The sequence below is a fragment of the Crassostrea angulata genome, chromosome 6 (assembly GCF_025612915.1).
Source record: "Crassostrea angulata isolate pt1a10 chromosome 6, ASM2561291v2, whole genome shotgun sequence".
In the NCBI taxonomy this organism is placed as follows: Eukaryota; Metazoa; Mollusca; class Bivalvia; order Ostreida; family Ostreidae; genus Magallana; species Magallana angulata.
Genome location: NC_069116.1, coordinates 38,333,871 through 38,351,302, shown reverse-complemented (window position 1 = coordinate 38,351,302; position 17,432 = coordinate 38,333,871). Strand labels below are relative to the sequence as shown.

The following is a 17,432-nucleotide window of genomic DNA, read 5'->3' as shown; positions in this document are numbered from 1 at the left end:
ATCTATATTTTTCAAAGGGACTTTAACACGATTTGAACGTAAAATTTATGAAATTTCATTTTTCAGTCTTTAGTGTTTAAACTGGTTAATATGAGTATGATATGGGAAAGATGCAAAATTTGACATTTTTTTATTTTATACACAAATATCGAGTCTTGTTATGGTTAAGGTACGTTTGTGCTTTATTGGTATAAGTTTTAATCAAAGTTGCTCTTCTGTTGATAATTATTTTTTAACACATTGAATCAGTTTATCGTGTTAGTCACGAGTCGTTTTGTCACAGAAAAGGTAATTCCTTACTTTACGTTATTTGTAAACAAATATAAAAATCGAACTTTGTTTACAAAATGAATTCTAACCTCTGTATCTCCTTTAAAATTTGATTCCTAGCGTTCAAATTGCACGAGAAAACTATTTTATTCATAAAAAGTAGAATGTTGATCTCTCATATCGTGTCTAAGTCCTTTTAATATGCGTTTTGACTAGTTTAATAATGCACCAAACAGTGCCCCTGGGCTATCAAACATTATAAATACTGTTCAGATCCGTTTCCTTACATATTTAACTTGTTTAGCTATAAAAACTTTAATGTAGTTAGAAGAAAATTTATATGCATATTTATTTAACCTTAAAAAAATTGAATGTTTTCCTAAATCTGTATATACAGAGTTCTCTTTTTAAACATTTATATAGTCTAAAAATGGCCACAAACACCCTGCTCTCTTAACCAATGCATCTTTTTATGTTGTCCTACATTATGAACATCATTATGCCGATTGCCCGGACAGTGCTGCAATCCCTGAATCATTCACAGGCTGAATACTACTCAGGTGACCATTAATGCCCGTGGGCCTCTCGTGCAATACATTTTACGAATAATGAGCATTCCAAAACTATTTGAAATAAATATTAAGTAGTGGGAAATAAAGTTTAATGTTTATTTCATTGTATTTACAAATGTTTCTTTATTTGTACTTTATGTAGTGTACTTATTAACTATTTTCAGTTGATATTCTGTAAATGACTAATTATAAGGAATAAGGAATCATTCTTTGAGTATTATGAGGTGATAATTTTGGTCGGGGTGTGATCAAATCCAATAAAGCCCGAAGGGCTTTATCATAGTTTTGATCACGCCCCGACCGAAATTATCACCTCATAATATTCAAAGAATGATTGCTTATTACTTATATTTATATAATTTTTAGCCATCGTACGATTAAATACATGTATTTAAATATAAATGAGCAAACCTCGCTGGCGCCTCAATTTGGCGTCATTTGTATTATGGGTTAAATGTTACAAAATCGATACACGTACTTAGTGTTATCACAGGCAAAGACACTGGAAAATGTAAATATACGATTATACAGTCATATCTTTGTATATTTGTTATACTGTTCTGTAATTTTCATTTACAATGACCAAGATTTTAAGTTTAAATAACTTTAAAGTTTATTAAATGCTCAAAAATATGAATAACAAATCGGTAAAAACGCTTCCTTTAGATTTAAATTCAATATTCAAATCTTCCTTGATTCAAAAAGTAAATGCCACGTGGTCGTTCATAATTCCATTGTTTTTTATTTGGGTAGTGGACTATGTTCGTCTTGTTGAAAAATTTCAATTGTTTTAGTCTTGTATCAAAAATTTATTGACATAGTCACATTATCTAAAATAACGTGTACTACGGTTTTTTTTGACGTTTACCAATATTATATAACCTTAACATTTGAACATTTGTCATTTGATACAAAGGCATGTATGACATATATCACATAACCTTTCGTCTCTCACGAGAAGGCGGAGCCTTTGAGTGTCAAAAGGTCATGCTGAATATATTCCACGCATGTTCGAGAAGCAATCATGGAAAGAAGATGAAAAAACATCGCATCAATATAAAATAATACGACTAAGAATTCTTTTCGCAGACAACTGGTCTCAGATATGTGCATGTAATATCAGCCCATTCTCCGCCATACATGGTATCTGAAACAATGCAGGTTTCCGCCACATGGCTTGGTTCGCCGTTTTCCCAGTTATTGTACACCGCCGTTGTGTTACTCTCTAGCCATGTAAACAGCTTAGTATTGTTTATGTTGTAAGCATTCAGCCAATATCCCTTAGCTGCGTGGCATTGTGTGGATGCTATTTTAAAGAAAAAAACTCTAAAAAACTCAAATTTTTTAAAATCGTAGTGAATGATTCATGGAGTACATTTCGTTTTAACTACGATTTTTCGAGAATAAATATAAGGGAAAATGCTAATGAACATACGTTATAATTAATAAAGGTTGACCCTATTCTATCCATCAAAACATACTTACAGATATACAGAAAATACTTTGGAAACTTCTAAATACGCTTGAAGGATAAAACTACGGCGTTATTTACCCATTTCTCATTTTATACTGTATATTGCATGTTAATGATCTACATTGAAGCTTAAAGTTATTGCATTTTTTTTTCTTATTGTGAACATACTACACCACGTTAATACATACTTAAGTTCACAAGCCAACCATTCTCAGCTGCAGAATTGACTTCAATAACGTAAGCTGATGGAGACTTGCTGGCACAAAATGTCTGTGAAAAGAACTTTAGATTTAGTCTCATGTTTCTTACCTTGTTTAAAAATTTAAAATGTGTTTGCATGACTATTATTGTTACATGCCGAGTGGAACTAGTAAGTTAGAACTTCTTTCCGATTAATTTGATTAATTTCAACAAAATATGTTCAAACTGATGCTTAACAGATAAAGAAAGGATAAACATAACATATTGTTACGGGGTTCGTTTTGCTTGAAGTAAAACAATTTTCTGTGTTTATGGATTTATTGGAAGTCTATCAATTTGAAAACAGCAAAAATGCGTCAGCACAGGATTGAATCAAATGTAAAAAAAAAAGAATAATAATAGCTGCTGCATTATTCAGGCTAAGCAGTTGTAAATTGAATAGTCGCAGCCTTATTCAGGCTAATTGACCATGCCTTATTCAGGACTTCATCTATTCCTTATTCAGGAAACTTGAGCTCTTATTCAGAACCAAGCAAAGCAAAGAATAATCAAATATCATGATAATCAACATTTATATAGACAATGATCACGTGACAAAATTAAAGCGACATCTATACAATTTCACAAAATACACAATTAAAGGGCGATAATCACATTTACATTGATAATAAAATCTTTTATTGTTTATAAAAGATAAAGTCTGTAACAATATATAAGCACACCACAGAAAGGATATCAATTAATAAAACTTTTTAAAGTAAGTGTTGTTTTATTTTTATATCATGCCCTATATTGAGGAGAGAAAAAAACCCCGAAAAACATTCATATTGACATTTATCTTGTCGGTGCATAGAAAGAAATGAAAATTATTTATATTAACATTTATATCATAATTTACTTCCATATGTTTTTGACCGTATATGCTAACGATTTGTCTCACCCTTGAGTCGTTGAATGTTCTCGGTGTGCTATCCATGAAATACCAATGGCCATTGAAATAGTGCCACTGTGAGCAATCTGTGAGAATGACGAGGAAAAATGATTATAGATGACTGTAAACGTGGAGAAAAAAACCCTTTTTTTGTTATTACTTTTCAATATCTTAATGATTGCAGTAATCAAATAATAAGCAGGAACGGTAAATAAAATTGTGAACTGCGGTATAATTAATGAATGTATCCTAAAGATAATTTTGAATTATCAAAACTGTTAAAAAGTGTACACGTATGTCTCTATGTAAAATATTAAGCGCATTTCATGCATAAATAGTGATGATAATAATCGTTTCAGAACTTCAAAATGATGACTAAAAACTGCCTTATATTTTAGAAACATGATAGTATTTCAAAATGAATTCCCTTCATGTTAACAGCAGTCAAAAAGTGACAATTATAAACAATTGTCAATTTCTAAATAGAACATAATTACTGATAAGAAGATGTAGTTTACATTTATTTAAACCTAAATTCAAGTGAGATCTATATCATAAGTTTTATCCATTTACAGATGACGATTGCACGCCAACTTCTTTTGTCACGGTCGGTAAAAATATTCTACTATTCTTCTTCAGAGTGTAAGGTTGCCAAGAATATATTTTTTTTTTAAATTAAATTTTGTAAAATAATAACATAAATACAGAACTAAAAAATATCCATTATTTATTTCTATTTTAAATATCGTAACAGTGCTTACTAATGCTAGGTGGCGATACGGTGACAACTGCTGTTGTGGTGGGTGTGGTTGGCATAGCATCGTCTACACACAAAAAAAAATCAAATTTGTTCATAAAAATTCCTTGAGCATTCAATAAATTGAAATCATTTTTGAATTGGTAAATAAAAAAAAATATCTAAATTGTCTCATTACACATGCTTAGTTATGACGTCACTTAACTTTTAACAAAAAAATATTAAAAAGAAAACAGTAAAGAATATTTCTGCCAAAAAATGCAAAATAAACATGAAATCATTTTTAAAATTAGTAAATAAAGATAAAAATCTAAATTGTCTCATTATAGATGCTTGATTATGACGTCACTTTACTCTTTTTTTTAATTTATAGAATACAAAACAATATAGAATATTTCTGCTACAAAAAGACAACATAAGAAGACAAAATGGAGGTTTAGATGGGTTGAAAGTGTCCCAAGATATTGGAAACATTTGGCTGTGTTAGAAAATTATGAGAACATTTCCAGTAATAGCGTTCATTTAGACGTACAAAACTTTATGTATAAAGTTTTTCAATAGTAATATCGTCATACGACTGCAGTTTAATAGCGAACCATCAATTACCGTTTTTTTCCGGTAATTTTCGCGATGATCTAATTTTTGTTTTTTTTTTCTCTATTACTTATGTATCGCAAAATATTTAGAACCAATAAATTATATCCGATATTGTTTGCAATAGGAAACTTTTTTAAATTGCAAAAAAAAAAACAAAAAAAAACCACATGGATAAACGGTAAGCAAGCGTTCATTAATTAATTTTTATAACTATTAACCTTTACGTTACAAAAAAGCATTGTGACGTCAATTCTAATTTATCAACAACAAAAAATCTGTGTCGAAATATGCATGTACCTACATGTAGTGATCAACTTCTCAAAATAAACCCATCCTGTTGTCTTCTTTGTTGTTGTGTTCGAGATTGCCTCCTTGTGAGCAGATAGAAGTTGACAAATATGGGTGTCGGCGTTGAACGTCGTGGATTTACACTCGTGATTCTTCGCGCAGTCGGCTGCGCAGTCAAAAACACTGCGGTAATGTGAGGTCGAAATCAATTTAGAAGCTAGAAATGCTTTGTTGTCGTAGGAAGAATTTCTGACCAGAAAGATAGAGGTGAATTCCCCGCGAACGGCTGAAATAATCACCAAGAAAAGATATGTGGTCCATTCCATCTTACGATTAAGTGCGCAACAATGTTCCTGTATTGCGAGTAATTTATACACCTAGTTTCTAAACCATATCTGGCTGGACGATTTGAGTAAACCAATGATGAACATGCATTTAATTGCACCTAAGTAAACAAATAGTTATACCATAATTATTGAAATTAATTGAATACATACTGTTATATCATTCTAATCAATATCAGCTCATTACAGACATTTAAAGTTGAGTATTTTAACAATCTATTCATTCTTGTTTTCAGGCAATTAAAACGCACCGTTTTACAAAACAGAGTACAAATTCTCATTGAATCTGTTAAACGTAAATTTAATAATAATTGGTTGTATAGACGCATGGTTTTTTTTGGGTAATGAAAAGCGTTTTGGATTCTTTTCACAAAACAAAACGCCATCAGTAAAATGAAATCATTTATTAGACTAGACCGGAGATTATAAGGAGTTTTATCATTCTAAAAAATTTCTTAATTAAAACTTTCACAGTTCATACTCTAATCTATTCCTGCTCTATTATTCAATAAATAGTACAAATATGAAATTGCATTTCATGCGGCTCGTCGTTCGATAAAATCTCTTGCCTGAAACAATGCATCTTATGGAACAGCAGGCATGTTCACAAACTATCTTAGGAGTATGGTGCTTCCGAAAAAGTATGTTTCTCGAAGCTCTCTTAAATTCAGGAACCGCCGTAACTTTGTCCTAACCTTAGGACATTATTTACCTTGTCGTAAAACCATCGTAAGGTTGTAAAATCACAGGGTTTTTTTTAAAATTGGGAATGTCTTGAAGCTTCTTTTTTTTTTTTAAAGAGAAGTGCAACCTTTTCTACAGTTGAAGCATTTACGACAAACCTCAGTTCCTAAGAAATGACTTAGGCAAAAATTTATAAAAAAAAAAAAAAATCCTAGGACCAACTTATGGGCACATCTTAAGATGTAGCTCGACGAGAACTAACCTTCTACAACCATTCTAATTTTTCACATTTATTCGAATCTGAGGGACTTATGTATGGATAAATCATTAAACATTTTGCCAGAGAAAATTGTATATGTACGTGTTGGTAGTGAACACTATATATATATATATATATATATATATCCAAATCCAAATGACTGCTATTTAAAAAAATGTATCAGGACAGAACTGGCTTACAAGCAAATAATTATAAAAACAACACTTGTGCATTCTTTGAGTGTAAATTAACATTTGATAATCTTATCATTCAAGTACATGTAATACATAAACACGCGCTTTTCATAGAATTGAGCGTTACATGTAGAAACGCACACGTACAAACACAACCATTTTCCCTTTAATCTGCCATATATAGAATACATGAACATTTTAGATAAGAAATAATTTGCAATATATCTCTAAAATACATAAATACAGTTTATTCAACATTACGATTTTTTAGATTATTTTTCAGAAGGAAGTAATAAAAATCAAGAATGATTACACATGGCTTATATAAATTGATGTTGATTTACTTTTTAGCCAAAGGACACTTGAATGATTTTTATCCAAAAGTAATCAAAACAATGAATGAATCATTTAATGTAGATATTTTAATTGAATGAATAAAAGAGAGACAGTATTTGCGAGAAAAAATTGCTTAATTTGTCAGCTTCCAGGCAGGCATGTACCAACACAGAAGGGGTTGAGAGTTCGGGGTCCCTCTCCACATAGTTTTGTCAAAGTGAACGTACGTGATAGAATAAATGACTATTCCCCCTCCCGGAATAGGAATTTGAGGTTTGTCAACAATTCTGGAAATGTAGAAAATATTGCTTTATTCACCTGGTATTGAACAAAGCTTCTTAACAGTCCCAATATCCCCCAAAACGTGATTTTACAGGCTTAGGATGGTCTTGGGACAAGGTAAGTGATGTCCTAAAGTTAGGACAAAGTTATGGCGGTTCCTAAATTTAGGAGAGCTTCGAGAAACGGAATTAAGACTATACAGGCACGTAGCATCGTTTTTGAATGGGGGGGGGGGGGGGCAAACTCATCCAAAAAATCTTGACAAGCAAAAAAAAGAAAAGAAATAAGACTTTCCAAAAATCTTCAAAATCCTAATCCGGGGGGGGGGGGGGGGGGGGGGGGGGGGCTGGCATAGTATATAACTTCAATTTCAATTCTAATTTCCTGATTTCCATATCAATTTTTTACATCCTCAAAAAAAGTGGGGGGGGGGGGGCAACTCCATGATCACTCAATTTCTTATATGTAAATTTTAAAAAAAAAATACTTCCTGTGAGAAAAAAATGTGGGGGGGCCAGGCCCCCCCTGCCCCCCCCCCCCCCCCCCCCCCCGATGCTACGTGCCTGCTATAAGACGTATCTTAAGATGTACTACGTGCACACCATAGTCCTAAGATAGCTTCGTGTGAGTGTGTTTTTGCTCCATATTTCTTTATTGTTACAAAATGAAACCAAATTCAATGAATTAGTTCATCAATGAATATTATTTTGTAAGAACATTTGAAAGAAGTCAATCCGTACATTAGATATACACGTATCACGTGTTTTTCTGAGCATAATTACAAAGATATAATCGAGAACTATGCAGAAAAAGTGCTTTATTTCCAAAAGTAGAAACTGTCGTAAATGTCGAGAATAGTTTTTAGAGGAAATGTATTATCAATTTCATGTTTGATTTATCCACCTAATATGCTGGTGAAATCCTGCCGAGAGTTATACATGTTATACAAACAAAAAGTTGACTGAGGTTTAAATATGGAGGTCTAAGATAATATCTCATTGTATTATATCTGTTCTAAAATTTAAAAGACGTTTTTCCATCCTCTGAAATTCGACGGATTGAAGAAAAGTTGATAATTTATAATGTTCTGTGAACAATTAATTGACAGATTGGAATTTTTATTACAATCGTTACAAAGTATTTTGCTGAATAAAAATTAAATTTAATTGGTTGTCAGAAATCGGAGACGAAATGATGACGTCATGTCAGACAAATGAGTGAAAAATAACATTGTTTGTTGCGTGCAGACAAAGGTATTTTCTGATCTCGACTTCTATGCGGGAAAATCTTCTATCTGACGTCGCCCACATGCTTTCTTCCTTCTTTTTAAACTTTTTTCATATAGTTTTCAAACAATTTAGCCTCCTGATAGTGTCCTCCAAAAATTACAGTTAACTATCTATCAATATCACTATTATTTTGAGATAAATAATTTCTTGCATAACAAAGAAAATAAAAATAATGCTTCAAATTGCACCCTACACAAAAAGACGTTTTAAAGACATTAGGGCAAATATAAATTTTATGAGCAAGTCACTTTGTCGTATTTTAGTTCCTATGTTCTCCAATATCTGCATTATTCTCTTCATCAACAAATCCCGTCTTACAGATATATTATGACCAGTGCATAAAAATTTCATCAATAAGCAAAAGAGCAGGTGCATGGAAACTGTAAAATACTAAAATAATTTTGAAAGATTGTATTACAATTGCTATACCCTCAGTCCTTATGCATCTAAATCGATTAGAGCCACCTGCACGTCTTTTCTACCAGAATCTGATCTCCGTTAAAAATGGATCTGCAAACATTTCATTCAAGGAAATTTACTTTAGATGATTCATGTATTTTTTTTCAAAAAGCAATGCAACAGTAAATGTTCCAATGCAGTTCTTACAAGGATCACAATAGCACAGGTAACCAACATCATTTCTGTGACGGGCTGCCACCCTGATCGAGCTCACAAAGTCCACTCAGGTTAGTGGAATAGGAAAGAGAGTACCCGCATATTCCGACATGCCTGTCAAAGTCTTTCAGACTAAAAGTGCTTTCTGGTTGGTAACCTAATATAAGGATGCAATATTTCAAAATCCAAAAGTATACATTCATTTAAACAAGCGTACAAAAATGTTTCTTACAATTATGCTTTATCATATTTCTTACAATCGTTGACTTCAATGAGACATTTGATAGTGTAGACCACCAAGTACTTTGGGAAGTCCTCAAACACTGTGGAATCCTACCCGAAATCATAACCATCATTCTGAAACTGTACAACAGAGTCACATGTCAAGCCATCCATGGGGAAACCCTGACTGAACCATTCCCAGTTACAACAGCATTGAGGCAAGGATGACTACTTTCTCCCCTTCTCTTTCTCCCGGTGATTTTTTGGGTCAGCAGAACAGCCAACAGCTGCCCAACCAAAACCAGAAGACCTGACACTGACATCACGTCTAGTAGATCTGGACTTTCCCGCCTACATCTTCTTTCTCTCTCTTAATTATCGTCTCCAGGACTCCCAACACGAAGCTACAAACCTAAAAATAATAGCCAAGCAAACTGGCCTCTACATCAATGCTCAGAAGACGAAAACAATGAAAATTAACCCCCAAAAAGAAACCGACAACATCAAGATCAGTAACACAGAAGTAGAGGATATTAAGTATTCACTTACTTAGGAAGTATTGTCAGCAAATCTGGAGGCACAAATGAAGACACCAAGGCAAGAAAGAGGAAGGCGCAGCAAGCTTTTGCCATTTTAAGCCAAGTGTGGAGAAGCAGGCATTAAGAACAAGCACCAAGCTCAGATTAGTGAGTATTTCACACCAACTTGAAGTCAGTACTTATGTATGGATCTGGAATCTGGAGAGAGGGAGACATAAACTCCATGAAATCAATCCAGGTCTTTGTAAACAAGTGCCTAAGAAACATCCTTAGGATAAGATGGCCGGATACTGTGGTTTCATTAATATTCAAGGATATCAATTTTCGTGGATAAAGTTAAAATCACAGTTTCAAGGATACGTAAATTCGTGGCCAATGACCCTATTAATACAAATAATAAGTAGAAATTGCATTTCAATGAACAATTAATTTCGTTGATAAACTAAGCAACGAAATTCAACGAATATTGATCAAACCACAGTACCATCAAACTTGTGGAGAAAGACCATTAAACAGCAACCAGTGGAAACAACCATCGGAACATATAGGTGGAACTGGTTAGGACACACTCTAAGGAAACCAAATACTAACATCACAAGGCAAAGCCTTGAAGTGGAATCCACAAGGACATTGAAAGCGAGGAAGTCCAAAGAACACCTGGCATAGAGTACTGACATCAGACTTGGGAAAACTTGGGGAGACGCGAAACTTATTGCAAAAGAAAGAAGAAGATGGAAATCCATTGTAGCCGCCCTATGTCCCCGATGGGACGCAGTGGATTAAGTCAGGTAAGTCAAGGCTGTATTATGTCTCATTGAGTGGCAGACTGACTTTTCCACTGGTGGAGTAAGGCGGCAAACAATGTAAGTGGAATGTAAATAACGGAAGCAAACAATGTAGAAATGGAATAAGTCCAGGTTTGGATGTTATTGTTCAGAAGTTTTTAGTAGTTGTTAATTTTGCTATTTATCCTCACTGTCTGCTCAACCCCTTTCGTATATCAAAAAGAAATACTGAATACGGCAAATGATCCTTGGTTTATGAGACGATACATAGGGTAGACACAAAGGATAACGCATAACCTTTTCTACTTCATAGTTATTACATACTTTGTTATAAAAACATGTCCTCTTGGAAACCCATTACAGAGCTTGTCATTAAAACAAAATATCAATTAATACACACACAAAAAAATGAAACAAGATTATCATTATTATAAAAGTATCATTCGGACTCAAACGACAACAACAGTTTTACTGAGAATGTGAACAAAAAATCATATACTTGCTCATTTCTTTTTCAATGTTCACAGCCAATGCCTGCAATAATTGCGGCTAAAATGGAGTTCATATTTTTAAACATCTTTGCAAAGATGGTAGTTTGCTAAACTAGTACATGTAGTAATTCGTTAATATCAATACCATTTTGCATCAAATACAGTTTGTATCAGGCAAAATAAATGACGTTTGCGATACTTTTCTATAATATTTGATTTATTTTACGTCAGCTACCGTATCTACCCCACAAACTACATGCCCCACAAACTACATGTAGTTTGTGAAACCTGGTCACTAGTACAAGCTAAATACTGAATTTAAACGGAGGAAATTAGAGCGCAGGTGTGTTGTAGAATCCGTGCGGACTGAACACGTATTCCTGTTAATTTCGCATTGCATGTGAAAATTGAACACATTTTATCAAGCAAATTTAAAAGAAAATTAAAAGCAGAGTAATATTGCGTAACAAATATCAGTTAAATGGAAAAATTAAAACCAATGTGAGAATAATTTTGAGAATATAGAATAGATACAACGATATAGAGTGGTATATAAGTTCAAGATCTAGTAAATGAGTCCAGTGTGTCTATTAGATGTTCCAACCACATAATTTATTTCATGAATCTTTTCTATGTCGATAATGAAACAATTTTTGACATTCCATATTAAATCATTGGAAAAAGTAATATTCAATTTGACATCATTTAAAAGCTTGTTTAAAACCGGGTTTTTTTTTTGAGAGAGACAGTAGGCGTTCTAGATATATTTCACTCATTAAAATCGGACAAAAACCTGGTTACTTATTTCCTTCATAGTTCATAGAAAATGACAGCTTATATAATGTTTTTATTTACTGAAATAGCTTGAAAGTTTGAATGAAATATAGGAATAATTTTCATTTATAAAGAAGTTTTCAATATGAAACTTTAAGTTTCACAGCTTACTATGTATTTAACTAAAAAATCTACGTTACAGAGGAAAAGTAGTACGCTAGTATGGGTTATTCCCCCTAACTACGTCCATTTTAAACTACTGCTGGGGGGAGCGGGGGCGGGGGGCGGGGGGGGGGTGAAAGAGGCTAGGACGGTTCTGAAAGGAGAATAATTTTTAAAAAAAATAATAATTATTTCAAAATTGATAAAAAGTAACCCTTTCATGAATAGCTTAGATACGTTTTCTTCGGTGTATGTTTTCTCCAGGGAACGACTTCTTATACCTCTTTGCACGCCACCTACATATAGTGTTAATTCAGTGCATGACTGTTGGTTTGGTGTCAGTGATCGTTTGTTTTGCATCGATATCTGTTGATTTTGCAAAAAATGCTGTTCATTTTGTTTTAAGCTGGTCTGTTTTTCATTTTGGCATGTTTTAAAAAATAAGTTGTTCGTTTAACATTTAACGTCTTTTTTACCCTTTCCGCCGCCCATACATTTTGATTTAAAAAAAAATTAGTTATCAAATGTGTTTACATTTCATGTGATATAATGAACTATCACACAAATCGTCAACTCTTAGTTATTCGCACATTACTCTCATTTTGAAGAACCCACTCCTGTTGAAAGAGCAGGATTATTGTTTGAAAGAAAACTAAGACCAAACTGCTGGAAATTAATCATTTTAATAGATATTTGAATGAACTTGTTCACAACAATTTCAAAGTTGATCAATGATTTTTCACACCAAGAATAACAGCCTCGTCATGAGTACAACGTATCAAGTGTCGTCTTTCGGTGCCTGTTTTCTGAATGTTGAAAAACAGTCACATCTGAGGTGTTGCATTCGCACAAGACCTGTCTCAAAGCTTTACGAAATTTCTTGGAGCTGGCAACATATAAATAAAAATTGATTGCATGATTTGTAAACATGAGAAGTTCCGCAAAGGAAAGCACTTTCGTGAAAAGCTGACGGTTGATTTTGGGGACATTCTTCAACGAGTTGAAGACGGCCGTCACACAAAGCATGGCGGCCATAGGGAATGTCGTCACGACGAATGTTAGCGACACTACCACCATCATCCATGTCAGTTTCTTCTTGATATTAGTATCTGGGGGAACACAGGTGTTCATGGTCGTCAAAGATGCCCGCCGATGCATTGAATTTCGCTTCATTTTGCGAATTTTCCCAATGATCTTAACATTGAAAATGCCAGTACTCAGGAAAGGCAGGACGAAATATACAGCCAAATCAATGCAAGGCCAGATTAAGGTGATGGACTCGTGTGGTCCGCACACTGTCGCGTTGTTCAGGTCCGGTATCAGACCTATTGTCCAAAAGATATGGAGATTTACGAGAATTGAGAAAACTAGGACGAGAAATATTACGAGCAGGGCCTTGCGGACTCGACACAGAGACGTGGCTTTGAAGGGATGGCACATAGACATGAACCGCTCGAAAGTAACGGCAACGACCAGCCAGACGGACGCGTCACTGCAGACGTAACCAAGGAACGTAACAATCTTACAGGAGTACTGGGACAGAGAATGAATGTTGATGCCCAGAATCTCTTGGAGCCAGCTGATCAAAAGTCCGAGATGAAGGACACAGAGGTCGAGGATACACATCGCCAGAAGATACATGTACGTTGAAATGCGCCTAGCGAAATGAGGCAGCACAGTCAAGGCCAAAAGGTTACCGATCACCCCGACGCAATAGACCACGGGGCCCCCGATTGTGGTCACATAGTTTCGAATTTGGTCGGGTTCTTCGTTTCTTTCGTCTTCGAGTGTCTTGAAGAGGTCCTTGATATGCGCCGTCGAGTTCCTTGACAGATTCAATGCCTTTAAAACTTGACAGTAAGCGATAGGAATGTTATAGTGGGTGATGCAGTCCATTTTCGGTGAAAGAAGACGAAGTCGCTCCTCGTTGTGCTGATAGATTTGTCTGCCTCAGTGGAGGTGATGCAAGGTTCTGAATCAAACTGCTTTTGATTGCCTCATTCACGTTTCTGGACATTATATAACCAGATGGTGTTAATGGGATAAATGTCAATCACAAGAAAGGGGATGGTTTCCAATGTAATATAAGATCTTATTAGGTATTATTCTTACATTCAACTGTTCCATTGAGTGGCAAATTTATGCAGATGATTTATGATGAAAATAATTTGTTTTCATTGTTGATTTTCTCCCGTTAGTCATGTGTGTATCATACTTGTTGACAATCAAGTATCGGTATTGGAGTTGGTATTGCATGCAGGGGGGAGGGGGGGGGGGGCATATCTCTGTTAATCGATAGAACTTTTCCTTATTTGAAAACGTACTTTGAAAGCGTTCTGATTCATGAAGCTTATGTTTCATAAAAATTTGTTGAACACAAGTTTTCGTAGATTCTTTCGTTGAGTCGAGCAACAAAATGAAATGTTCATCGAAATAAATTTAAGGTGTATATGGCATATCATAATTACATGACTGTGTACTGTAAAGCCACGGGACCTATGTCTACGAATTTGTGTATCCTCGAAACAACTCTATGACGAAAATTAAACCTCAGTAGGGCTGTTACCTGTCGCTCTATTAACAGCATTCACAATCTGTTTCACCATAATGAGGTCGACCTCTCGAGCTCTCTTGCGTAAGCGACTCGGAACAATGACCTGAATTTATCATATGCGAAGACTAGGTATCAATCCTCAGACATTGAGTATATAGTTGTACATATGAAAAATTCGTTAACTGTAGTTTACGATTCGTAAACTACAGTTTACAGTCAACAAAACAAGTTAATCAACTGTGAAACTATGTTCAACTCATTTTTGCAATTTGGTTTACCATATCGCCAAATTCACAAAACTCATCTAAACATAGTTTCACATTCGAATAATTAGGTTTTTTAGATTTAAATTACAATTGACGACTTTATTCTATGTCTCAAAACTGTAAACCATAGTTAAATCTGTACAGCATAGTTAATGCAGTACTGTAAATTCCTAATTAAACGTGAGGAATTAATATCCGCGTAAAATCGCGAGATGCATCCTTCGCGGATTTTAAACTTTCGCCATTATTTTCTGAGAGTTGAAAATATAATAAATAAGAAGAAGAGTTCCACGTTCGCGATTTTATATTCTCGCAATTTGATACAAACCAGCGGGATCGCGGATTAAGTACTCGCGTAATATAAGAAATTTACAGTAATTCATGCTTCCAGAAGTGCAAACTACAGTTTTTACTGAAAAGCAATCACTTGCAATTGCAAAAAATAGTTTATCTGATAAATAAAATTTTTCCTGATTTGGGAAACTATAAATACCAACTCTTCATTTTGGTTAACGAATGTAAATTATAGTTTACAAAAGTGAATATATAGTTATCAACTGTTAAGGTACTCCAATCCTCAGCCTCAAAGTATTTTTTTCTTCATAAAAATGTTATTTGTTCTTCAAACAATATAAATTAAATGAAATACAAAGAAATTCATTGATGGTATCCATGCATTTTAGAAAATTACATGTATTGCAAATTTGCTTACGAATAAATATACAAGTTGAGATCAAATTAAGAAAAAAAACCCGTTTTACCGCTGCATTTTTAAAACAAGATGCACTGGTTTTTTTAAATAACTAGCCCACACCGTACAATCGCTTTGAATCATTTCATTCAAGTGCCGTGTGATGCATTCAAAATTGTTTGTCCAGGTACACAATTTTGAATGTATCACACGGCACTTGAATGAAATGATTCAAAGTGGTAGTACGGTGTGTAGCTAGTCTCACGAAATTTGGTTGCTGTCGACATTTAAACATTAAAAGCATGAGAGAGAGAGAGAGAGAGAGAGAGAGAGAGAGAGAGAGAGAGAGAGAGAGATTGTCATACATTTGTTATACAATAAGCATTATTACATAAATTACCACCGTCTGAAGAATTTATTAAAGGGAAATATAAAGAAATTAAGTATATTAACACCTTCGGGGTGTTTTTCCTGCATAAATAGGGTCTCTCCTCCTATGAGTGTGCATCTACTTACATCTACTTCTACATTAATTAAAAAAAAAGCTATAACTTCCATCTACCTCTCACAAAACGAATGTAGATTTCAAATCTGCAGACATGCTTTTGAACGTCACTTCACTTCACTTTATTCGCTCAACCAAATAATTTGGTACAAAAAGAACATATATATATAGAATACACAAAACTACAAATCATCAGATGTATACCTGCATGTGCATTGTCGTACTGGAAAAATATACGGGTAAAAAACGACATAAAATAGAATCAATACTTAAGTAAGACTATGGTATAAAGGATCAAAATAGGAAAACAACTACGTGGAACAAACAGGATCGAAAATATTGGAAATAAATACACACTTTTTTCCATAGATTTAGAATTATAGCTTGTCACGAGCTCAGAGAAGTTAAACTAAATAAGTCTTTTCCAAAATTAAGTGTGTTGATATTTTTCCCTTATTTCTTCCGGGGTTGAACATTCTAAAATGTAATGAAATTCATCACCAATGAGACCTTTGTTACACAAAAAACGTATATTTTTTAAAGGAATGTTATGTCATCTGTTTCTACGGTGAGACTATGGTTTGATGTACGAAATTTTATAATTTTTCCTATAGCCTTACAAGTAAAACATCTTGATATTTCTCATAGCCAAAGTTAGCATTTTTAAAAATCTTAATACCATGGTGACATAGTTCTGCCCCCCTACATGCAAGATAAATTATGTCAACATGCAAGAGAATTATGTCAAGATGCAAGAATAATTATCTCTCCATGCAAGATAATTATGTGTACATGCAAGATTCAAATCATCAAAGAGAACCTGATTTTAATATTGGTAAAATCACTTATTTTCGCCCGTATCTGACATCATAGATGCAAGATGCAACATAATTATGACAACACGCGACTTATTCATGTTAATCTGCGACTTATTTATGTGAACATGCAAGTTATTTATTTTAACATGCAACATAATTATGACAACATGCGATTTATTTATGTTAATCTGCGACTTATTTATGTGAATATGCAAGTTATTTAATTTAACATGCAACATACATTTTCCTAATTATATATGACAACATGCGATCTCACAGGAAAAACATGTCTCTTCCCTATAGGTTAAGTACCAATCGATGAAATGAATTTGAAAATCTTCGGGTTTGCGGATGAGTACATGTATTTTGTTTGAACATAAAATTAAAGTCGTTTTATGCACATCCTCAGACAAGTTACATATATGCGTTTGTTTAACTTCCAGTAATCAAATCATTTTAATTTTATCCTTGATATGAGATCCAGTGCTTAGCTTAGCAACTTGACTATTGGTTATATTAGTCTTCGGCGTGT

At 33.8% G+C, this 17,432-nt stretch overlaps 2 protein-coding genes across 2 annotated transcripts; both read right to left on the bottom strand.

The window, feature by feature from the left end:
- Positions 1-1,215: 1,215 nt before the first annotated feature.
- Positions 1,216-5,481, bottom strand: LOC128189899 (CD209 antigen-like). The gene is made up of 4 exons (XM_052861692.1): positions 5,104-5,481; positions 3,458-3,534; positions 2,505-2,586; positions 1,216-2,148 (listed from the first exon to the last, which is right to left on the bottom strand). Exons 1-4 carry the CDS (start codon positions 5,414-5,416, stop codon positions 1,913-1,915), a joined length of 708 nt encoding a protein of 235 aa, XP_052717652.1. The 5' UTR covers positions 5,417-5,481; the 3' UTR covers positions 1,216-1,912.
- A 7,257-nt stretch (positions 5,482-12,738) lies between these two features.
- Positions 12,739-14,036, bottom strand: LOC128190261 (probable G-protein coupled receptor 139). Its single transcript, XM_052862249.1, has one exon. The coding sequence runs from the start codon at positions 13,960-13,962 to the stop codon at positions 12,829-12,831; it is 1,134 nt and encodes a 377-aa protein (XP_052718209.1). The 5' UTR covers positions 13,963-14,036; the 3' UTR covers positions 12,739-12,828.
- Between the last annotated feature and the right edge of the window lie 3,396 nt (positions 14,037-17,432).